Here is a 24809-nt window from a genome sequence, read left to right as displayed (position 1 = left end):
AACCCAGATGTCATCACCATACACTTTTCTGTTTTCGCTAAGGACCATTTGAGCGACCAGGGCCGTAGGGCGATCTCTGATGTCCTGTATCTTCACTTTTTTTCTATTTTTGATTTCCTGAGGTCACCAATTCTTGATTTGAATTCGCTACCCATATGAGGCACTGACTTTTAATTAACAACATTTAGCTCACCCTTGTCACTTCTCTACAAACAGCCCTAAGCGGCCTTGTCTCTCTTAGCGACTTATATATTTTGAAGAAAAAAAATACTAGCCAAGATGCTTTCAATGAGTATTTTCTTTCAGCTTTTGAATCAATATATCTCCTAAGTGCTTCGCGTGTAGTTTCCAAGATGATGGCGGGTATCCGCCACCCCGTCCGTCCGTTCCGCTGGTTCAGATAGGTACCCGTCCGTGCGCAGACTGATGTTCCAGTTACCTGCATTACATTATATCTGCTGCTCTCATTGGTGATAGCGCAGATATATCCAAGTCATGTCACTTCCTGGATTGCTGGGAAGCTTATACCCACTGGCCGAGTAGCAGTATCGTGCACTGAAAACAATTTAACCCAAGGCCGGCGAGTAAACCGGTGTTTCACGGGTACCCCTATCCGCAACCATTTTTAACCACCCTCCCAGGAGTAGTGCTAGGTCCCATTGCGGTGTAGTCGTACTTGCTCTGAGCGGATATAACCGCTGTCAGCGAACATGTCCGCTGAGAGCAGGGACGACTACACTGCAATGGGACCTTACTGTACTCCTGGGAGGGTGGTTGAAAATGGTTGCGGATAGGGGTACCCGCGAAATACCGGTTTACCCGCCGGTCTTGGGTTAAATTGTTTTCAGTGTGGTGTATGCAGAGATGTGATTCCCTGTTCCAGTTCAGGATATTCCAGATCCAGATGTTCCAGTTAGCTACATTACATTATATCTGCTCCGATTGGTGAAAGTGCAGATATATCTCAAATTACGGGTCACTTCCTGGACTGGACTGCTGGGAAGTCTGTACCCACTGGTCGATTAACAGTATCGTGGTGTATGCAGAGATTATTTGGCTCTAGCTGATAGCGGGCACCTGATGGGCGTTCCATTCACCGTTCAGAAGCTGCAAAAGCTGTCAATGCGGCCCGGGGAGGCTCCGGACCGGGCCGGAGCGTTCGGAGAGGCAGCTGAAGCCGCTGACCCAGGCGCAGGCAGCGGTCGGTCGCCGTCCATAGACTCAGGTCGCGGAGGAACGGTCTGCAGATCACTGCCCTCAGAGTCGAAGTCATCGAGCCCCGAGGCGACGGTTCTGCCTGTCCAACGCAGTGGTCGCTGCCGTAATCAGACACGAACCATCCCAATGTCCTCTCGGAGTCGCTGACACACTCGGCTGCCGTGTGTTCCACAGCTTGATATGCTGTTTTTCAATGCTCCTTCAATCTCAACGACCCCGAGTCCGGTCACAAGGTTATCTAGGGGGTGATAAACCGAGGGCGTAAAACGGGATGATTCTTTTCTTTTGCCTGCTGAATTACGGTAAAATGGAGATTGTTAGGCTCACCTGGACAATTTTACAATAAATATTTGAATTAAATGAAATATGTTTAGGGTTGTGATAGCATTTTTAGCTGCTTGCAGATTCCGTCGCTCCCCCAACGCACGGTTCTTGCAGCTTATTACCTGTCATGCTACTAGCTCATGCGCATAATGCAACCATGCAAACGCCTTCAACCAACTCGTGAGCAGCCCAGCGTATGCTGGCCTGCTCAGCAATACCTACTTGTCTTCAACGATTTTCGCCTGTGTTCGAATTTTGTGGTCTGATAGGTGTAGCTATTTTGCATCATTTGAAGCATTTTTATGGCGACCAACATGTATTCTGGTATTTTGATTAAAGTGTTGGAAGTGTGCGAGAGAGAGAGAGAGAGAGAGAGAGAGAGAGAGAGAGAGAGAGAGAGAGAGAGAGAGAGAGAGAGAGAGAGAGAGAGAGAGAGAGAGAGAGAGAGAGAGAGAAAGAGAGAGAGAGAGAGGGACCGAGAGAGCGAGAGAGAGGGAGAGAGAGAGAGGGGGAGGGAGGGAGGGAGGGGGAGAGAGAGAGAGCCGATCACGACTCGACTGTGTGACAAATCACCTCTGCTCAGTCGACAACATTCCGAAGTGTCCAACGCCCTCATATCTTTGTCTTCCGCCGAGTGCTGTGGGTGCAAACATGCCCTGTTATTGCTTACATTGTGACTCATAACAAAGGTCTACAGTACTGTCTAAAACTATTTATATTTCACTTGGCGGAATGCGCGGAAGGCTCACATCTTCCCTGCAAATCCAACCGTAAACGTAGCGTACCCTGCATGGTAGCATGATGTTAATATGGGATCATTTGTTTGGTAATATTTTAGTTCCTACGATGCTTGAATTCTGATATTTATTGTGTGTAGGTAAATAAGATGCTTGCACATAACTCTGCTTGAAACCTGATCGTTCCTAAAACGTGGAAATTCAAATAATTAGCACATACCTACCTTTCTTGTGGACTGTCAGTTGTTTCAAAATAACATTAAATAATTTTTGCCTGAAGCGATGAGTGAAACCGCCGACTAGAAGGCAATAGCTTTTTCGTTGATATCGGAAGAATGGTGATTTTCGAGAAGCGGAGAGTTCTATGCAAGAACGAGTTCGTAAACTCTTTCGGCCTTATTTCAAATTTTGTCGAAAAGGCATGACATTATCCCTTATTTTCCCCCATCATAATGAACTTTTTTCTTCTAAGATATCCATGAAATTCGTCGATATGATCGGATGTCGCACTTCTGAGCCGATGGGACTGTTGATCGGAGAGACAACTTGATATGGCTCTGGCTATGGTTGCGTAGGACGACTGGGCAGCGCGAACTGGTCTCAGTGGTACGGATCGAGAGATATGTCGAACGGTTGGTACAGCGCGGGTTGGCCGCAATTGTGGCCTGTGGACCGATTACGCCCGGAGGCGAGTACCTGCTTCCTAGCTGCGGTCACCGAGGGCCACTGGCTGTGACCTGGGGCGGTCCTTTGGCTGATCACCTGCCGATATCGGTCGCCGCTCGGCGCGGCGTCCGGCTGCGCTGGCCCCGCCCCCGCCGCGCCGGCCGGGGGCTCGCCAGCCGCCGCCGGGAAGGGTTGAGGCGTGCACGGGCGGCACGGGGCCCGCGCTCGGCCAATCGGCGGACGCTGGCGGCGCGCCCGTTTCATAAGGCCACGCGGGTGCCGGCCGCGGAGCCAGTGCTGCGGCGCGTTCGGTGCACGCGCCACTCTCCGCCGCCGTCGGTCGGCCGTCCCCGCGAGCATGGCTCCGTCCCGCCGCTGTCTGCCGGCGCCGCCGCTGCTGCTGGCCGCGCTGCTGCTCGCCCTGACGCCGACGGTGCGGGCCAAGGTGCCGCGGCCGGTGCAGCCGGACCAGGGCACCTCCCCGGCCAGCTGCCAGCACTGCCACGTTCGCGAGGCCCAGAAGCAGCTCCAAGTGGAATCCATCAAGGCGCAGATCCTGCAGAAGCTGGGCATGGAGCAGGCGCCCAACATGACGGGCCGCAAGCTGCCGGTGGTGTCGGAGGCGCTGATTCAGGCGTACATGCAGCCGCGCGACGACGTCGCCGGCGACGGCAGCCAGCACGACCAGGAGTTCATGGCCTACGAGAGCGACGACGACCACTCGCAGCTGGAGAAGATGTGGACCTTCTCGTCGCGATGTGAGTACACCGGGAAGAGGGCGGGTGGAAGGGTCGCCGGTGGACGCTGGCTAGGGACATGTGGACGAGATTTACGGGCGCGTAGATGAACTTCACGGCCGACTGTATTGGAGTCGGTGATGAGTCGCGTGTTCGCCGACTTCGCACTCTTGCGGCGGTTTGACACGCACACCAATATACGCTGGCAGCTGGCAAGCAGGCGCGCATACACCGGCGGCAGTGTCTAGTAATGGGAGTCATTGTCCTGTCGGGTTGTTCTTTGAAGCCTTAGGTACTCTCAACAACAATAGCTCCAACATTTTGCCCTTTATTTCATCCATTGGATTGCTTATTCGTTTTACAATTACAGTATTGTTAATCCTCTGAACATCTAACTCATGTCTAGTCATTTTACTATGTTAAATTAACATCTCTTGCAAAGAAACCGCGCCTAAGCAACAAGAGATAAATCAAGAGGGTGGGTGGCGCTCTGCTCCTTGTGGAAGGACAGATTGGTGGGATAGGCTTTTGTGGTAGGTGTGGTATGTAAATTAGTAAGAAAATAATCTTTCAAGCCAGCAATGGAATGAACCCAGCTTCATCCCGGCTTTTTACCTTACTGAAGTTTGTTATCATACTTATACGACATGGCACTTGGTTGGTTTACAACATTGTCCAAACACTTCAGAATTTATTCCCGAGTGGCTGGAGGAGTTGTAATTAGTTCGGGGAAACGTTTGCATTGATATACATTTATCATTTAGCTGGTTTTTCCATCGGTCTTTTCTGTTTGAGCATCGTCGGCTTCAAATTTTGTCTAAAGAGGAGCCTTTATGCTTCGGTTTATTTCTTATCCAATTAATTTCACTTTCCTGCTGAATCAATCCTTACGTCATATTTCACTTCATATAGTGGTATTAGTAAAGAGACCTCAGTTACTTTTGTTTTTACTGCTTTGGCCAACAGTCTTGTCCTAGCAGGCGCTCCTCCTATTTACCGCTTCTTCCGCCTAGAACTCTTGTTGTGAATGTGCGAACGGGTCACGCTAGGACTAAAACTTTTTTATTGCTACTCCGATGTTACTATTGTTTGCATGTAAATAGGTATGCATTTTTGTGCAATAAATCGTTAATATTGTATTGTCACTTTCATCTTAGATGTAGTGCTGGTAACTTGGACCTCATGAAATGGTTTCGTTTTTATTTATCGTTCATTTATATTTTAAATCCCACTGACCCAGTGCTTAGTGACTCATTATAACCGCATTGCATGCTGCTCACCGACTCACGCTAAATTTACTTTGAAGCCAAGTAACCCAATACTAATAAGTTTCATAATTTATTCACAAATGTCCGGGTAAATGCCACTCATGTGCACGGCTATATGAGTCCCAAGTTACACACAAATGGAGACTTCTGTATCATGACAGGTCATAACAACATCAATCATGTGTCCACTCCGAGTATCGAGGCGTGACGGTCCGTCGCTGCAGCATCTGGAATTATGCCGTAAGCGCCGACCAGACTGTCGTGAATGTCTGTCTCCTGAGTGGGGAGTCTGGTTTGTCGGTGGCTGATTCACGGTCCTGGACCGTGTTGACCCGTGTGCCGTACCTCCACCACTCGACGGGGGGGGGGGGGGGTCACAGGGTTCAGGAGACGTGCCCCAGGCGCCCCTGCCTCTCCCCGGCCCCCAACTCCCGCCACGACTGGCCTGAGAACGTCTGTCACCAGGCTGGTTGTCACTTGTCAGTGTTGACAGATTGTCATAGGAATTCTCATTTTGGGAGAGGGGAATGAACTTGTAAACTGTGTCAAGTCACTTTAACTTTGCGTGTTTATTTACGGCGCTGTGCTGAGCAAAATGACACGTTTGTTCTCGTAAGCCTGGCCAAATGTTTGACATATTCCGGCCTACTTCTTTTCAATCAATTTCATTGTTTTCATTCCCACGATATTGGTGTTACACATAGGTATCGCGTAGGTAATGTTGCGACACGTTGTACATATTTGTTTGATTTCATTTTTTAACTCGCATTTGTACCTATACTCATACATATCTCCTTATGACGCATCAGCAGCCTGCAGCAGTATGGTTCTAAATAGGACTGAAAGTGAACATCACAAGGTTTATTTTTTACAGGAAGTTATTAAATGAAACAGCTATATACCTACCCTATAACAATGAATGCTTATTAAGTATAGAAATGTTGCGGGTCATCATGTTCCTCCCATTTTTTTTCTAATGATTTTTAGTTAGGACTATATGCATTTGATTTTTTGTGAAATATCATTGACATAAATCATGGAAGATTTTTACATCTTTTCTTGATAATCATAGGTGAGAAACTTGTGAAAGTGTAAGCTAGTCTCACGCGTGAAATGCGCTCTTGATCCAGGATTTGTCTGGTTATAATTAAAAAGCTTAATAAATTGACATTCAAATCAAAACCTGTATGATAGGTTCACCCCTTCAATATAATTTCTGTATTATCTGTGATATGGGGATGTCTGATGTGTTTTTCACTATAATAGCGTTTGATATAAAAATAGTTAAGAATTAATTTTAGGAAGACATTAATTACATCAAGCAATTAGAATTTGCCTGCGTACAAAGCGATGAAGTATTGCATGCAAATGTTTGACAAGGGCGCAGTAGTCATAGATCAAAGCAAGCAAATGTTACAATTAAGAAAGAAAAACTTATGAAGAAACTTAAGAAGAAAAAACACTTTTTGCGGTGAAGTGTAAATATAAAAGCGATTTGATTTCGGTACCAATATTATTACAATTTTATGAATGGTGTAATTGGCGATAGCTTACGGTGAACTTCGGCAATTAATCGTCATTCAATGCCGGACTTCAATGCCACTCCTCTAAATTAGCACGTTAATCGTCATTCAATGCCGGTTCTCAATGCCAGCCCAGTCCTCTACTCCACGTCACGGCACACCCACTGAAAAACAAGCGCGCTGTGTGCGCTTACGTAAACGCGTCTGAGCCGTTACTGTATCGGCCGGTCAGCCGTTACTGTATCTGTCGGTCAGCTCATTATCTCGATAAGTGGGGAGAGCGTTCGTGTAGCCGCTGACGTCAGCCGGAAACTGAGTGCCGATCTCGAGTTTCAGGACGCAGGTAAACGCCACACTCTGAAGTCACCTGTGCGCGACATGTGGACGACTTAATAAGCCGGCATTACGTGTGTCTCCGGAGGGATAATATTCACCGGAATGCTGCGGGGAAAGGAAACTGGGCTTGGCTGGGCTCCAGCCGTGAGGGCGTGCTGTGACCAGCCTTGCGCGAGAACATGTGAAGGCCTACAAAAGTGCGCGATGGGAACAGCGCTTTACATAGCGTCGGCCGGGATTAAGCGGAGACGAACCGCCGCTGGCTACCGACCTTTGTCGAGCGACTGGCTCGCTTTGATCCCGGGCGGAGGTTGCGCTAAATGGCCATGCAACGGGGCACTACTCCCAAAATAACTGCTTATGGTAGATCTGTGGCGGCCGCCCCGGGCTCAAAAATAAGTTACAGAGGAAATCAACTGTCAGATGTTTTACGACATATTTAGAATGATTCAGAGGGCTGAATGAAGGTCTTATGTTGTCTTGCGTCACATCATAATGATATTTAATTTTGATGACTTTTAAAACAGTGTGAGATCACGTGATTCTTGGCTCTTGCAAGTAACTGGTCACGTGGATTATTATCTCTTGAAATATCTGGATGACCATATGCAAAAAAGTAAAACATCGAGTTCATGGTACAGCATACATGGTGCGGAGCTGTGACATGCAATATATCAATGTCACACGTTTGTAGGTTAGAATGGATAATGTTAGATGCACGAACAAAAGGTCGCCTTCTACATAGAAGACTTGACTCAGGGAAATATTCGGCGCTATTTTGCCAGCTATGCTTGGTGACATGGCGCAGCCTACTCAATAGATCTCACCCCCTTACCAAACGCAAAGTTCTTTGACCGTTTCAACGCACAGATGTGACTGGGTATATGTATATGGTCTTCCATGAAACGTATCAGCTGACCCATTTGTTGTGACAAGAAGGAATGTGAGATATTCAAGGCCCATTTCTTACAACTGGCAAGTGATATGTCGTATAAATATTTACCGAGTTACGGGTAGAGTGCTGTGGTGAACCGCCTAATTGACGAATTGCGCCACTGGTGTGACCATTTAGTCGGGATCTCCGTGTTTACGAACATCCCGTCTGATGGAGGATGTCACGGCGTGTTCGGATCGGCCGTGTCAGCCGCCTGTAAACACTGGCCCACAGCCGCGCCGGGCTACTGTTCCCAGCCCGGGCCGACGGCTAAGTGGGCTCACGTGCCGCACACAGGATCACGGGCGGTTAGTGGCGTCTGAACCACTAATCAATGACTGGCGAGTACGGCCGTCCATCAGCACGTTCATACCCGGGGGCGCTGTCTGCACCGGTCTGAGCCCTGGCTCTGCAGAGACGTCTGTCTGTCGTGGCAGGGTTATGCGCTGGCCGCCCTGTCCTGCAGGGGTGATTGGTCTGACTTCTGTCTTGCAGCGAGGTAACGTGTTAGAGACGTCGAGGGGCGGCAGTTGGCCGATATATCGTGGCGGGGTCACGGCACCTGCTCGGTAGCGTATCGTCCCTAACGATACGCTACCGAGCCGTATCGTATCGTCCGTATACATATATACGGACGATACGATACGGTATACATATATACGCTCCGTATACGGTAGCGTATCGTATCGATACGCTACCGTATCGTCCCTATCACGCCGTTTCCTTCGCTCTCTCCCCTCTGTCTCGGTTTGCATCACTCGGTTAGCGACCGCTGGGCTTTGGTGGGGCTGCGGGGCTTTGGTCGGACTGCCGGCTGCTGGGGTCGGACCGCAGCTGCTCGGGAACTCTCAGCTCTCAGCTCCTCGGGCGCTGCTCGGAGCCCATCTCGGTCGCTCGGGGACGCCGCTCGGAACGCTGGGGTTGCTGCCGTTCCAACCGGTCGCACCGGCCGTCAGCGTTCGCTCCAGGTAAAAAGTCATTAGGACAAAAAGGTGACAGTCGGCCCTCGGCTGAGGCCCGGTAACTTCCACATAACAACAGGGGCGCCAGGGCCGGCGGCGATTAGTGGACAAGATCGTCCTTTGATTGAACCGGCTTCGCTAAGCCGGCCTGGCGTAACCCGATCGGTGGACAGGTGACCCCAGGTAGCCAACCAAACCTAATGACCCGACCTGTGGGCCATTCTGGAATCAATCGGGCTGGGGCTCTATGCATTAAAGTGTCACCTTCAAGCCGAGCTAACTTAATCACACCAATGACTGTACAAAGCATCACCTGCTTTTAGTCTCATCTTCATTATATGGTGCCCACTGCTGTTGCCGTGGTTTTGCGAAACGGACATTCGCACCAATTACCTAAGGGTTTCCTGGCAGCGTCACTGGGTATGTGCAAAAGCGCAAAAATAGCTAATTATACGACAAATTTACGACACTCGAATCCCATACCACCCAAGCTCCCAGTAATTTATCGCCCAATGAACAGCATTTTAATGCAATCCGATGAAGAATGCTGTAACTCTATTGAGAAAATCCACGTCTGTTCCTACCGTTCCATATGTGTAGGTTTTGAGCGATTGGCGGCAAGCACTCACTTCGAGACGCTCCGGTGTTCGCTATTCGCTTTTCCATGAGATGACCTCTGGTATTTTCATCGAAGTCGTGACTCAAGTATGCGAATGAGGCAGGATGTGCAGGATTTGCTTGCACATAATTGTTTCTATGTAAATCCTACTGCGAGGTTTAGCGAACGTTCTTCAACTCATCATTCCCAGACGAAGAATTATACACTATCTACAAGTATCTTCACAGGGAATTCTTCTCAGCTTCCTTGTGAACATGAAAAGCGAGAAGCCACTTATGCATTAAAACATCTCATTGACCCACTAATTTGCCAACTAATCAGCCACAGCTGTTTAAACCTATCCTGGAATTTGGGTTCGGATTTGACCCTTCCACCGCCGAGTCGGTGCTTCAGTCCTCGTGACCCGCCCGGTGCAGCCGCTCTGCTCTGAGAGGCCCATCAGATTACATACGGCTGCGGTCAGAGCGGTAGCCGGATTGTTGCTGCCCAGATCCGAGTGGCCCGTTGGTTCCGGTGTAAATGCGCATTTGTGGTCAGCCTTCTCTCTAATATTGTAATTTCATATGCACCGTTGTCAGATTACTAAATGACTTTATTAAAAATCGTGCATTATGTCTTTCCAGGGTTACGGTACTACCATCAAAATGTAAAGCTTATATGTGAAAACCCCAACAAAAATGTGAACTGACAGATGTTTCGTAAAATTAGCAACTCATGCCGTGCTTTGTGCTACTTTGTAGTTGAAAAGCGGACTCAGTGTCCGACTCTGCATGGAATGTTAAGCCGATGCCTTTCAAGGATTTCTATTTCCCACAACACCTACATACAAGTCTCTTTTTTTTTTTTTTTTACAAAATCCGTATTTTAGGATGATTTTTAGTTACCCGCGCACTAGACATGTAGGTAAGAAGGTAATATGTGTGGGAACATCATGAGTCCACTCTAGGGTATGCTGCCTGTTGCTTGATATTTAGCTGCGTGATGCGTCGTCTTCTCTTCCCCACCTCCAGACAATACATATAAGCCCATCCCAGCTCCAGACAAAAGGTATGCCGTATGAGCCCATCCCAGCACGCCTGGGATGGGCGTGCTCGAAGAACTTAAAGGTCCGCTTCGAGCTTTTTTTGCGTTCTGGCAACTGAAGGAAGGGCTGTAAAGGTCGGTAAGATGTTTTTTACTGCCAAACTATGCCGGTCAGCTTCTTCCGGGTCCGGGAAACTTGTAGTTGTGACAGTCGCAGGGATCAAGACTCAACAAGAAGCCCGATTGGAGCAATTAATGGCTCTTCGACGAAAACTATGCGCCGCATTTCTCAAGTAGGTAGAACAAAGCACCTACATAGACCACCTTGTGGTTGAATTCAGGGGGTCACTCTGCCAGATTTGCGAGAATGCGCCGCGCTTGAAAACATATCTGCAACTTAATCACTTCTGAATGTCATGTCGTGTCTGAAAGCGATTCATCCTCAGCGCTCCCTGCATGCTTTACAGCACTACGTTGGCGTATTGCATGCTGCCGGTCGGTCGGCGGTCGTGTCTCGCCCGATCGGCGGTCGTGTCCTCCGCGATCGGACGACAAGCCCTACTGCCTGCCGCGCACGGCTAACCGGTCGGGACTTTCGGGAACGGCGGCCCCGATTCCGGGAACGTTCTACCCGGGTGACAGCGGGGCTCCAGCCAGCTACCCGCGGCGACAGCCACTGCCGCGGGAACCGGTGCGGCCGCTGAGCTTTTTTTGCGATGCTTTCACATTGTCCAGGGGCTGAGTGACGCGCTGAGCTCGTCAAGTTCCGGCTTAGATCCCGGGTGCGATGCTGGCACGCCGCGAGGCGCCAACCGGACGCAAATCAGGAGCCCTGATGGCAGCTTTGGACATGTAACATTGGACACGGATACACACGGCCAGCAGCTACGAACAAGCAAAATTCTCACGCCAAAGCTGGACAGCTTGAAGCACTGGACTTTTGTTACCTCACGAAGTGTAGGACTCCAGTATAGGAATGACGATGGTAATGCCGATCAAAGCTTGGCGATTCAAAGTATCTTGATGTTATCGTTTCTTCCAAACTTCCGAAGAAGTATTGCCACCGTGCGAGATGTGGCCTGGAAAGTCAACACTGCTTCAACTAGCAACACGTGTCGTCACTGTTCGCTGAACACCAGCTCTCTCCCTCCTCCTACCTCTCTCCCCCTCTCTCCAGCTTCCAGCTGTTCCTGTGGAGGATCGGTCGCTCGGAGTACGCCGCCGAGCCCCGGGGAAGCTCTGCATCAACACCCCTTATCTCGTGCCCGACTTCTGAGCGACTGATGCCTGCGGGCCGGCCGGCCGATGTCTGGCACGTGGACTACAATGTTGCGCGTGGCAAGACGTCGTTTTCAGACGAGGCGTTTCTGTCTAACGGTTTGCCAGCGGCCACCCACCCATTGATGCGTGCACTGCGCAGTGCGGCTAGGAGAGGAGCGTCGCTCGGCGGCGGCTGGAGAGTGGAGACCGGGCGGGTGGGTCCTGTCCAACCCTCACTCCGATGGGCGCCCTCTCGAATACGGAACCGGTGCTTTCCCCACACGGAGCGGTCCCTAGCTGAGGTAGGCCGTCGGGGATCCCGCGGGGCGAACAGGCGCCTCATAAACGGCAGCTCGCTCCACTTATCACCTCCGCTGCTCTCCCGCCTACTGACGGAACAATGGGAACGGAGTTCCACAGGGCTCTGACATCGCGCCGCTGGTTTTGGTCAAACTCATCAAATACGCAGACATCACAATGGACTCGGGACGCGTGGCTTCTCTCTGAGCTACAACTGTCGGTGTTCAGCGCTTACAGAAACGTTTTCATTTATATTAAATAAATATAACAGTTTCCAAAAATACGAGCAGTACTGTTGGAGAAAATGCGCCGCAAAATGGTCCAGGGAAGAAGAAGACGACCAGTTTCTTCGTAAGAATTTTACGCTAACAGATGGTGAAAATACCTTTGTTGTCGTCAACAATGCCCCGCTTGCATCATAACTCTACATGGGCTCGTTTTTGATCGGGCCCTAGTACCTAAACATGCTATTTTAAAAAGTCACTTCCCTTTCGTGTGTGCTAGCTTAGTTACACAGGCTCTTGGTTGTCCAAGTTCGACATCTCATGGCTTTATCGTTCTTTCAATAGGTAAATGTTGCCGTCTTGTCATGGGTTGTAGTGCACGAACCATGATTCGTCCACCTTTCGCAATGCAGCTACCTATTGCGCTTTGTTCTGCCGCCACTGGGCCTGACCCGCGCCTCTCTCTGAAGCGGGCGCCACGCTGTGGCGTCTGATCCGACACTGCCGTGCACATGCCACCGCGGGGCGTCAGCTGACATACCGTGCACATGTCGGCGCGGGGGCGTCACCGGGGCGGCGCTGCTGATGTCCGACCGGCTGTGTGTCGGCGCCTCCGATCACAGGCGCCGATCAGTACAGACGAGCGGCCGCCGGCCGGCCGGCACCGCTCCGGCCTCAATAATGCATGGACGCCTGAGTGACCGGCGCGTCCGAGCCGTCGCCACGGGTCCTGCCATCGGCCGGTGCCGCCGGCAAAAAGCGTCACCTCGCCAGCGCAGGGTGGCGGCCGCGCGACCTTGCGAAGGACGGTGCCGATGCGCCCAGCTGATAGGCGGCCGGGGACGGCGCCTGTGACCGGTGACCGGTGGCGAGTGCCCTCCGCCCGCGCCTGCCCGAGCGGCTGGGCCGGCCAGGCTGGCGCCTCGGTGTCGCGGGCTGGCCTCTATCGGAGCCGCATCAAGGTCTCACAAGGCCGCGCGCTGCAACCGGCTGGCGTGCCCAGTCACCCTGATTGGAGACTGACGAGCTACCACCCCTGCTGACGGGAGAGGAGGAGCTTTCCTTTCTTGTCCGACAGTAGAGGAGGATTCACTACCCCTTCTGGCTGCTGTTCGACGGCAGGAATCTGTGGATCGCCTCCCGGCTTCCTTTCTTGCCGGACAGCAGAGAAATAGTCGCCTCTCCTCTTATCTCTTGTCCGGCACAAGACGAAGAGCCTCAAGGCTCGATTCGCCAGCGTAGCACTGCCGACAGCACAGCAATCTTTAACACTGTCAACGATAGGGGTTTCTACCAGCTACCCTCATCAAGTCAATCATGCCCAGCTGTCGCCGCCGATAGGGTAGCAAAGATGAAAGCACCACTAAGAGCAAGCATGCACCTTCTTGGACTGCGTGGAGGGGTCAGACCGGGCCTGGTCACCGGGTCCATCCAGAAGGGCGGCGGGGGAGGTTGGAGGGACCGATCTGGGCGCTATCAGAGCTGTCATCGCCGAGTCCGGCGCTGCGAGAGCTGCGCGCCGCGCGGCTCGGTCCAAATCGGACGGCGCTCGGCCCGTGTCGGCGCCTCTCTGGGCGAGCTGACCCGCCGGCCACCCCCGGCACGGTGGTGCTCCCGCGCGCTGTCGGCCGCAGCTCCGTATATGCGGCATTCTGGGCCACCACGGCGCTATCAGAGATCACCGAGCGCTGGGGAGCTGTCGATGCTGTCGGACGGCGCCGGGTGCAGCGGCCGGACACGGACTCATTACGACTGTGTTTATACGTCCCGAGCTGGGCAGTTTGGGCATTAATTACGTGCGCGACTAGCATGACTGACTCGTTCGTCGACGACGCGTCGCCAGGCAGGGTAAACAGTAGCTGCTGGAATCCTCAAATACCCGAACGGCGTCAGAATACCGGAGGTGTGCTCCGACACTATACGTGGTGTTCAAGTGCTTCAATGGCCGTGTCAGGTGATCACAATTACAGGTCGAGTCTGTTGTTCCGATTGCCATAGCGGATGGAGGTTGACAATATAGCTCCTCGTGCCCCATCAAATAACCAAGGTGATCTGCTGACGGACGGTAAAGGGTTGTGACGAGATGACCGCACCTGGAGGAAGGTGCTGACCAGGCGGGGGCAGGGCGGTCCTGCTGGCGACAAGGCCGCGTCAAGGACAGCCGGACGGCCTGGCGGCCGTGCCAAAGGTTACGGTCAGGTTAATGACCGCGGCGGCGACCTTTGACCTACACAGCCGGCCGATCGGTCACTCCCAAACAGCGGGCCTGGACGGGGCAGGAGGGAAGATCGGGGATGGCGCCAGCTGGGCCGTTTGTCCGTCTGGACCCATGCCGACCCACACTCGGTGCATCCGTACTGTATACCAGAGTACACAGTACACACACCTTGAGATACGGCCGCACTGTGAGTCAGAGATGTGAGACCCTCAGAGTGATCTGGGGCCACTGACCACAACACCACGACAGAAGACCAGTGACCACCGACCTCTGACCACTGACCACGGCACAGCAGACCGCTGGGTCACTGGTCATTGACTACCGTCCATTGATTAGGTACATGTTGACCTCTGGCCAATAACCAGAGACCTCTGCCCACTGACTTCTGACCACTGACCACTGACCACTTACTACTGACTGCAGTGACCGCTGACCACTGATGGCCGACCACTGACCTGCACCTGTTGCCTGTTACAGCCCCGCTGGCGGTGGGTAACGGCGCTCTGGCCCAGGACGAGCTGCGAGACCAGCTGCTCTACTTCGACCTCTCTCCCAGCATCACAGAAATGGACCTGCAGAACGCCACACTCTGGCTCTTTGTTCGCAAGCGGCATCGCGACATAAAAGTCAAAATCCACAAGGTAAGAGAGGAGTCAACTCTTCTTCGCCTTCCCAGAGGCTTTTATGCTGCTTCAAACTGCTTGATCACTGCTCCTCCTTGGGTGTGCATAAGAACTGTGAGATATTTAGTGCATTATATTGGTGTTGGTTGGTTACGCCCCGATAGGATAGTGTTCGATCATCCCAATTTTTGGAATCGTAACAAAGCGGATAGATATCCTATTAAGAATGCCTTTCAAAAGGCAAGCGAGCGACACCCCGATCCGGAGGCGACACACTGTCCGCTTATTTTAATGGCTTGGCCGGGCCTCCCGCTTGTTTGTCTTATCTTAATTAACGACGAGTTAAACGTTTACAGAGATCCAGAGATAAAATCACAACCTTTCTGTACGAGTTGGGTCCGAAAAACTCGTTCAAAATGTGTTTTCCTTTGTTTGTGACACCTATCGCGCCCAATAGCGTGCTGCTGGTGGTTTCGATTTGCCTAGCAACAGCTCGGCCTGAAGCAAGTGTTTGTCCTTGGAAGGGTGCGCTCTGCGGTCGCTATATTTGTCCGCATTCCGCCACGCACCAGCACCGTCCAAAGAACTGGCACGACGCGCGTCACTGCTCCCGGTACCGACCCCTGTCCGTCCGCGGCAAAAACGGCATACCTAATGAACATGGAAGATCGCTAGGGCAAGAAGTGGGGACAAGTAAAGATAGACTCTGTGTTTATGTTTGTGGGTGGATACAGAAACAGTTTTGTCGCTGGTATATGTCGCGTTGTTGCTGGAAATACCGATGAGACATACGAAATAATGGTAACTAATTAAAGTGTTCCGCAGTTTATGCATCTGGGATATATACGGCATCAGGAGTTGCGTAATTGGCGTGCTCTAGCAATTTCGCTGCTTATACATAAGGAGTCTAAAATGTAACATTTTTGCATTTCCCCCTGTAAAATCGGAGATGGCATGGATCAGACAGCATAGCATTTATTTATTCACTATTGATATTGTTTTTCATTAAAGTAAACATTTGTCAAAATGAACAATATACATATTTATTCACTGTTCCGTACCTATATTTTTACTGGTGTTTGTGTTGGATGAACGGTATCGATAAAGCAAAAAGTTATCTTCAACAAGTGCCTTTATTTTATTTATTCATTTACTTATTTCAAAAGATCGCCGACGGGATAACCCATTTAGTGACGAAGTCAATATTTAAAACGGACTGCAGCAACTGCCCTGAAGCCATCATTTTCCTTCACAATCTATGTATAAAAAAGTATTGGGTGCAGTGATTTGCGGTTCAATTGATAATATGAAATGAAAATAATTGACGTATGATGCGAAACGTCAGTTTGACCCATGTGGCACAACACTTGTTATAATTACAACCAGTAGCGGCGGAACACCTTCAATCAAGGGGGGGGGGAATGGCACTGCCCACTTTTGGTCCCATTCTTTCCGTGCAACGCCCATAGGGCTAATGTTAAATTGCCAAAAGTAAAGGCACGGTGCCCCAGTGCCCTTCCCGTTCCGCCGCCTATGATTACAACCAGACAGAGTCTGGTAGTTGGTACGGAACGGTGCACCGTTCCGTAAGCGACTAACGTCCCTATGACTATACTGCACGCATGAATCGCTACCGTTTCCGTAAGGGCTCTCCAGCCTTCCCGTACGGTGAGTCGCAGGTGGTGGCGTTGCAGCACCGTCTCATGAGTGGGTAACATTGCATAACAGCGGCCCGGGCGGCCGGGGCCGCGGCGTGTTGGGGTGACGGCGGCCGCGCCGGCCGGGACCGGCCCACCTCCGTGTCAGGCCTCTATAAAGCAGCCCGGCAATCAGCGCGGCCGTCTGCCCACTGGCCGATATTAGCGGTTGGTCGGTCAATGACAGCGTCTGGACGGCCGCCGCCGCGCCGCAGGCACGTTGCCATGGTGATTGCTGGAAGAAGAGCGAGTCAGGAGGCCAGGTGACAGGTGCCGACGGGATCCTCGTCATTGGGACGTTCGACAAGACTGTCGGTCAATGATGGAAAGTTCCATGATAGGCGCTGTGATGCGTTCATTGACTGGAAATACACCAATTTCCGGATAGTCCGATCTGAGGCCGGCAGCCTATGTAGGTACGGGTATGCCTGAGGTCAAAAATCTTGGTGTGGTCTTCGACCAGCACCTGTCATGGGACGCGCACGTGAGGGCTGTCTCGCGTAGATGCTGCGGTATCCTCGCAACACTATCCCACCTCCGCCACTTCCTTCCTCCTGACACCCTTCCCGAGATAGTCACCGCCCTGGCCGTCTCGCACATCCGCTATTGCCTCTCTGTTTACGGCAGCGGCAGCGCTGGCAACCTCGCAACCATCCAGAAGCTGCTCAACTTTGCGGCTCGCGTGATCGCGGGAAAACGAAAGTTTGACCGCGTGTCAGCTGTGCGAGACAGGCTGGGGTGGCTCGACTCGTCTCAACTCTTCCAATACCAATCCCTCTGCCTCCTTGACAAAGTCCTCTCCTCTAGCCAGCCCGAATGCATCGCCCGTCAGGTCTGCCTCAACCGGGACCATCATGGCCATGTCCGGCACACCAGACAGGACGATCTCCTGCACGTGCCACCCATCCGTTCGGAGGCGGGCCGGCGACGGTTTGTATACCGCTCTCCCCACCTCATGAACGATCTGCCCATGTCGGTGCGGAACCAGCGAGGTCCGCGGTTCAGGCGAGCCCTGAAGGCCCACCTACTCTCGAGACGAGACACGTGATGAACGCGTTTTTAATCATGATGCCGTGCAGGTGGTGTTTTTTATCCTGAGCTATATGTATATTTTAGGTTGTGTAACATCGTGAGTGTGTATTTTACCCTGCATGTTATGATCCGATTTTATTGACGTGAAGGCCATAATAGCCACTTGTCTTGTGGATGGCTCTTTAATAAACTACAACTACTACTATGCGGGGAAGTTCATTGTACCGCGACTGAATGGGGCGCATTTGTTGGACTCGATATAAACTTCGCGCTCTCGGGCCTACAGATGCCTGATTTGCATCACCAATTTATCTTTATGCATTTAACCCTATTCCTGGCGGGGGGGGGGGGCTCAGGAGCCCCCCCCCCTGAGGTTTTTTGGTTATTTCTCCCAAACGCGTTGAGCTAGGAAGCTCAAATTTTCTGACTTTTCCTTAAAGGCTTCTACGCAACATGTCTGAAAATTTTGAGTTGATCTGACCTCAGGTCAGGTCACCAGAGGCGGTTTGGTGACCCTACCTCAGAAAAGTTTGCAATCACGCCAGAGCTAGAGTTTTTGACCGATCAATTTCTTCTCTTCAGGCTTTAGTTAGGGTACCAGTATGTGCAATTTGTATATCTCGGAATTTTGATATCGGTGACCTAAGGTCAGGTCAGTTTCGCGACCTCCCCATTATAAGTCAATGGGGGAAAAATCAACTCCCTGTTTTTACCACTAAAACGGGTCGGAATGGCCCCATATACCATACATGACTTCATATACGATCAACCTTCACTACCTTGTGGTCTGTTTTGCTGTTGGGCAGCTGTGAGGTCATGTGACGTCATCAAAGGTCACCAAAGGTTTTTGGCCAATAACTCCGTACAGGAACAAGATGCAGACGCGTGGATGGTCTCATTGTGTTCAGCTCGTCAAGACACATCGAATGATATGCATGATGACCTCGAGGTCACGTGACCTGAGGTCAACCTTTGACCTTGACCTTTCGAGGTCAACATATATATCATTCGATGCGGATTGACGAGAGGATCACGATGATGCCCTTAGTTTGTTTTTATCTTGACTAATTCGAAAGTTATTCGAGAAAAACTCTCTCCATATCTAGCGCCGCCATTTTGACTTTTTCGACCCCTGTGACGTCATCTTTGACCTGACCTGAAAATGACCTTAGTAAAAATTGTAGATCTTGACCGTGCGTATCCGATGCCGTTTACCGTTTGTCGCTGCGATGTGTAGTTTTTGAGATCTGAAGGGGGGGCCGAATCGGCCCCCCCCCCCCGCCAGTTTCTTGTCCCGGCGGAGCCCGCCAGGAATAGGGTTAACAGATGTTCGTAACGAGTTGTGCCTGTCGTTTATAGTTTGTTTCGAGTGGTTCCAGCTACCGGAACATTGTTTGATTGTCCGGCCAAACTCCACCATTTTGTGAGTGTGCGGAGAGTGTGCGGGTTAGGATAAAAGATACTCATGATAAAAGAAGTACACCCATGGATAGTGACGTTCGGGACGAGCGGATGGAAAGTAAAACAGTCTGACCGCCACCAAAAATAGAAACCGGACCGTCCCGTTGTGCGGACGACGGCTGCGTAGTGCGCACCTGAACCAATGAACAGGGATCACTGAATTAATTTATCGACCTTTTGTCAGCCTTTGGCATATCGACAGATTATCGACGGTGAGTGAGTTACACCTATGTTCGGAGGCCATGACGCAGCAACTTTGGCGCAGCTGACGATTTGTAAGAGGTGTATTGTTCTAAAGAAATCACGGGACATGATAGGCTAGTTACGAGAAAATATTTTCCTCCACCATGTGTACACCTAAATAACTAATATTTCTTTTCATTCCCACTTCTTAGCATTACTTTACCGAGTTTTCCTCGGCTCCCGGTCCGCTCTCTCAGCTCCACTCACAAACACCTCTCTTGTTGCAGCTCGTCTCGGACGAGCGCGGCAACTACATCCAAAAGGAGGCGATGCGCACCTACATCAAACGGCGGCATGGCCAGGCGTCCGGCTACGAGACGATAGACGTGAAGAACCTGGTGCTGGACTGGTTCAGGGACCCGCAGCAGAACTTCGGCATCCGCATCGAGACGTCGTCGAATGGCACCACCCGGGGCCTGTCGGTCAACAGCTTCCTGGACGTCGATGGCGACGATATTGACCTGGTAAGTGAGGGAGACGCAGGGAGGAAGGAGCAATCTCCTGAGCAGACCAGAAGTTAAGTATCGACCAAAGTGTTTTAGTAGAGTATCCAATTGCTCAGCAGCAGGTGATTGGGTTTATTGTAGTCGGTAGAAGCAGCAACAGACAGCCCCACGGTGTGGGTATGGTAATTAATTGGGTTTTTGGTGGTCGGTAAGACCAGCAACAGACAGCTGCACGGTGTGGGTACTGGGTATGGTAATTAATTGAAGGTGCTGTGAGTCGAAACAGATATGACCCTGACCTTGACCCATTGATTTGACACGTGCTGACCACTGTGCCGCCCCTCTCGTCATCAGCTGCCCGTGCTGGAGGTACATGTCAGCTCCGACCGACGGCGCACCAAGCGCACGACGGGCGGCAACTTCTGCACGGACAACAGCACCGAGACCAACTGCTGCCGCTTCCCACTGGTGGTCGACTTCCACGCGTTCGGCTGGGACTGGATCATCGCGCCGAGCTCCTACCACGCCAACTACTGCTCGGGCAACTGTCCGTACGTGTACCTGCAGAAATACCCGCACACGCACATCGTACAGCAGGTGGGCGGCACCAGTGGCCCGTGCTGCGGACCGCGCAAACTGTCGCCCATCCACATGCTCTACTGGGACACCTTCAGCCACATCAGGTGGGTTATGTAACGAACATCAACTGTGGGAAGTTAAACGGAGAGGTGCATCCATCCTTGAGAGATATTTGCCTGTCTTTAATTCTTCGCTCTTCCCGTGTTTTCTTCATCTTATTTCCTTTCTACTTTTCTAATTACATTATTTCTTACCGTCCCAAATCTTCCTTTATCTCCTTCATTCATTTGCCACTCACTCACTCACTAGCTCACTCGATGAAATTACTTCTAGGCTCTCGTTCTGCTCAGTGCTTATCCTTTCCTCCTTGGCCCCCCGTGACAGTGGCGTTCCCTGTCGGTAGCTCCGGCCAGGTGGCGGCCCGTCGACCGTCCGATTTCCCAGTGCACCCCTCGCCTGTCTCCGCCAGGTCGCGGCCACCCGGCGGCGGCTTGGCCCCTAATTGGCACCTATAAAAAGGTCGTCAACGCTCCCGGTCAGTCTGCCCCGGTCTCGGACGCATTTTAAAGCCCTCAAACGAAATTCGCCGGGTCCTTGGAGCGTAGGTACCGAAATGCGACGGAACGACGGAGCCGACCAGCAGCTGCAGGCCACAGTTTTACGACGCCGAGGCACAGCTTTCGGTCACGACGGGACAGCATGTCAGCCGGCTGTTCAATTTGGAAGTAGAGGCCGGCATAAAATAATGGTCTTCCGACTTCCTCACGAGCTTCGGTTGCTGCTTGCATTGCACCAGCTATTTGGGTAAATTTGGGGTGGGTGAAAGCGACTTCCGGTGTTCGAATTGCTGTCCCTAGGTCGCTAACGAAACTTCCAAATGTAAACGGTTAGGGATATTGACCCTCAGAAAGCATTGCGCTTATGTGAGCTTATTAAGGAGTGACAGAAAATCCCACCTTAGCACTGACCTCACCGTCCTAACGTCCCAATTCTTAGCCTTCTGCTAAGCTTCATATATTTTTGTATGATGCACACTACAATAAAATCAATTTATTTATTGTTTGTTCTCACGCTACAATAAAAGTTATCGACGTTTCATAAGTCATAGCCCTTTGGCTGTCTTTTGACGTCGAATGTTTAGGCTGAAATGTGTGCTGTGCTGTTTTATGTGACCTATCTGTCGTCCCTTTACTGACGGTGTCCCGCTCTGTCCGCCAGGTTCGACAAGCTGCCCAACATGATAGTGGATAGCTGCGGCTGCCACTAGCCGGCGGCGCCCGGTCAGAGAGCCAGCCGCGGCCCTGCCCCGGCGGGCGCCGCGGCCCCGTGCCATGTACAAAGGGGCGCGCGCTGCCGACGGCACGGTGCGCCCGGCCGCCACGGCGGCGCGCCGACCCCATTGCTGTGATAGGTCGCCGGGAGCCGTCTGCCGCCGCGCCGCGCCCTGCAGCGCGCCGGCCGGCCGGTCAAGGTCCCCCAAACTGCGCACACACACTGACCACACCTGCCAGCAGACATATACACACACATACACACACTGGCTCGCGCGTGGCACGTGGCGCGTGGCCGGCGCGCGACGCCCGGACACATCGACGCCCAAATATTATGCACATAAGTGCGGCCAGCTCGATGTTTGTGCGGCGTCGGCCGGTGACTGGATAGTCGAACTGGCCAATGTGTTATGGGCTGGTATCTGCCGCGGCCCGGCCGGCCGAGCGCCAGGGAACACCGTGAGGTGGGACCGGCGGCAGCGGGAGGACAGGGAGAGAGCCGCGCGGTCAGTGCTGATCCCCGGGAGGAGATAAACTGTCTCAGTGTCTGCTGATGTGGAAAGGGAGCCGTCCTGTCTCAGTCTTTGCCGACACTGGGGAGGGAACGGTACGGGCTAGGTGTCTGTCGCCCGGGAAGGATCTTTGACCGACGCGGAAGGGTAGTCGTCGGCCATCGGGGTCGACGGTCGTCGGCCATCGGGGTCGACGCGTGTTCTTGCCAGAGTGAAACGTGGAACGGAGGGCGTCGGGGCGTCTTTCTAGCTGCTCCCGTAATGTGTGTTGATGTATGTGTGTGTGTGTGTGTTAGTGCGTTTGGAGAAAGGATGGCGGCGCTTCGAGCTGAAGCCGCTTGTGTGTGCGTGTGCGCGAGTCTGCTCGCTTATGGCGAGAAAAGTGGCCGGTTTATTTTAGGTTAATGACGGCGCGAGCATTGGTGGGCAGTGTTTCTGCTCACATACACGCCAATATTTTAACCGTAATTTATTGAGTGTTGTAGAAAATACGTCAACACTTGAGCGTAGCGTATGCATGTCACTTGTTCCGTGTTAAATGTGTGTGCTGAGATACACTCTGAACGCCCGAGTCAGAGTGCCGTGCCGATCAGAGATTGGGTACGCCGTTTGTGAGTGCCAGCGTGAGTGACAGGGCGGAAGGCGACTCAGGTTCAGACGTCTTTTCATTTTGCGAGCGTGATGTTTCGCTGCTGCGCCGCGGTGCTCTTTCATTTTCTTGTACAACTGGACCTACTCTGTGCGAAAGTAGTGAATGTCCTGCGTTTGCGACACTCGTGTCCAGCTGCGCCGGTCCACACTGTCTAGCGGGCCGGAACCGGTAGGGGGAGCTGCGGGCGGCCGTCCGCTCCGCTCCACCGACACAGGTCTGTCCACCCGCGGTGGAACTCCACTTCAGTGTGTGGCCGGACCACTGTCCACTGATACTCCGCGCGCGCCCGGCGCATCCCCTCGTCCCTAGTCCCGCCTCTCGTGACCCTGAGGGTCTATATCACGTCCTACGCCCGTCCTGTATCCAATATCCCTCATTGGATATACTCGTATATATCCTGCTTACATCTGTGTTCTTTATCACACTACGACACCCTCCTGTTTCTATTTTCCCTGCATTATCCTCCCCTATCCAGTACATCCTTTCATCCAACCTCCCTTGCTAACTCCCGCAAAATTCCCTCATCTCGTATCTTCGTGTTCTCTCGCCCTCCTCCTCCCCCCGAGTGTGGTGCTCCGCCGGGTGTGTTCCGGACCGTTCTTCCCGATATAGCTACGCCACAGTGTTCTTTACTGGCGACCATTATACATCATCTGTGAACATTCTTGTAATAAACGATCTCCAACACAAACATCATCTTTCGCCGCCTGAAATAGCGCAATGAACGGTGAACCAATTTTGGTACCAGCTCACTGAAATGGCCTTCAATGCGAGGCTGTGCTTGTGATTGGTCTCTTGAAAAAGTCTATATTTATACCAACGCCCTCGTCATCAATCGATTTGTACTCAATTTCAGTAAGGGTTTACGGTGTTCGATCTACTCCCTGGCGTTATCATCCTCGAGTGGGTCCTTCACCTTACACCCAGCCTCCGTGAATTTCCGAGCTACCCCTTGCTGGCTCCACGGGAATAAACTGAGTGCGGCACCCAGGAGTAACCCGGGGGCGGTACCGTACGTCATGTCACAGCTTCCAGAATGATAAACGGGGTGGACACCAGCCGATGTATCTTACTCAGCCGGCTTTGTGCAGCGCTCTTTGCATCTTATTCGGCCGGCTTTGTGTCAAGCTCTTGTACCGCCCATATCTTTCCGAGCTGTATAATCGAGTCTTCAAATGGATCAGACACCTTGGATGTCGCCAGGTCCATTATGCATACTTTTGCTCCGATTTAGGTGAGGGTACATATCGGCTGATGACAGTTGACCTGAACCGTGAACGTGACCGGTGACCGTCCAAATTCATTCATCCGCCAACACACTGACAAAAGTGCAATGGAAGAGGGATTGGCGCCATTCTGATTCACAGAATGCTGCACATGAATGCTGGATGACTGGCACACGATCAACCGCAGCTACTGCGAAATTACATTACGTAATGTTGCTGCTCGGTTACGGCCGAGTCCTCAATGGGTGCCGATTCGCCAATCAGGTGCAAGGGTCAATTAAGGTCACACCGGCAAGAGCCGAGACTCCAAGAAGCGCCAACAAAGAACTTTCATATATGTAGGCGCTTTGTGACTTTTGTGTTCGCTCTTGTTTATTGAGGGATGTGGTGTAGGCGTTCAACTAGTGTTAAGAGTAAGAACTGCAACTTTCGGTGTTCGATCGTAGAGGACGGGCCTATCTGCCTGCCGGCGGAGCTCGGGGTTTCGGTGCGGGCGTGTTTCGAGTCGCACAGCGCTCGCAGCGTCGGCAAAACTGAACAGCGTCGTCCTCCAAACCCGGCCACCAAAATCTGAGCCGAACCTGTTTCACCAACTTCTGCGCACTGAAGTGGCCTCCCGCCGCACCGGAATGCAGCGATTCCAACACACCTTCGGTCAAGTGTTTGGGAACCACGACCTGCAGTTCTTCTTAGCTGCTCGCGGAAACCTTTTAAACAG

General features: G+C 52.0%; 1 protein-coding gene across 1 annotated transcript; it reads left to right on the top strand.

The window, feature by feature from the left end:
* The first annotated feature begins 2558 nt into the window (after positions 1–2558).
* LOC122381828 (growth/differentiation factor 8-like) lies at positions 2559–23556 on the top strand. Its single transcript, XM_043366520.1, has 5 exons — positions 2559–3703; positions 14827–14990; positions 19633–19869; positions 20206–20534; positions 21649–23556. Exons 1-5 carry the CDS (start codon positions 3304–3306, stop codon positions 21695–21697), a joined length of 1179 nt encoding a protein of 392 aa, XP_043222455.1. The 5' UTR covers positions 2559–3303; the 3' UTR covers positions 21698–23556.
* The last annotated feature ends 1253 nt before the right edge of the window (positions 23557–24809 follow it).

Source organism: Amphibalanus amphitrite, unplaced genomic scaffold (assembly GCF_019059575.1).
Source record: "Amphibalanus amphitrite isolate SeventyFive unplaced genomic scaffold, NRLGWU_Aamphi_draft 000128F_arrow, whole genome shotgun sequence".
In the NCBI taxonomy this organism is placed as follows: Eukaryota; Metazoa; Arthropoda; class Thecostraca; order Balanomorpha; family Balanidae; genus Amphibalanus; species Amphibalanus amphitrite.
The sequence above is the reverse complement of the archived record's forward strand: the minus strand, read 5'-3'. Positions and strand labels throughout refer to the sequence as shown.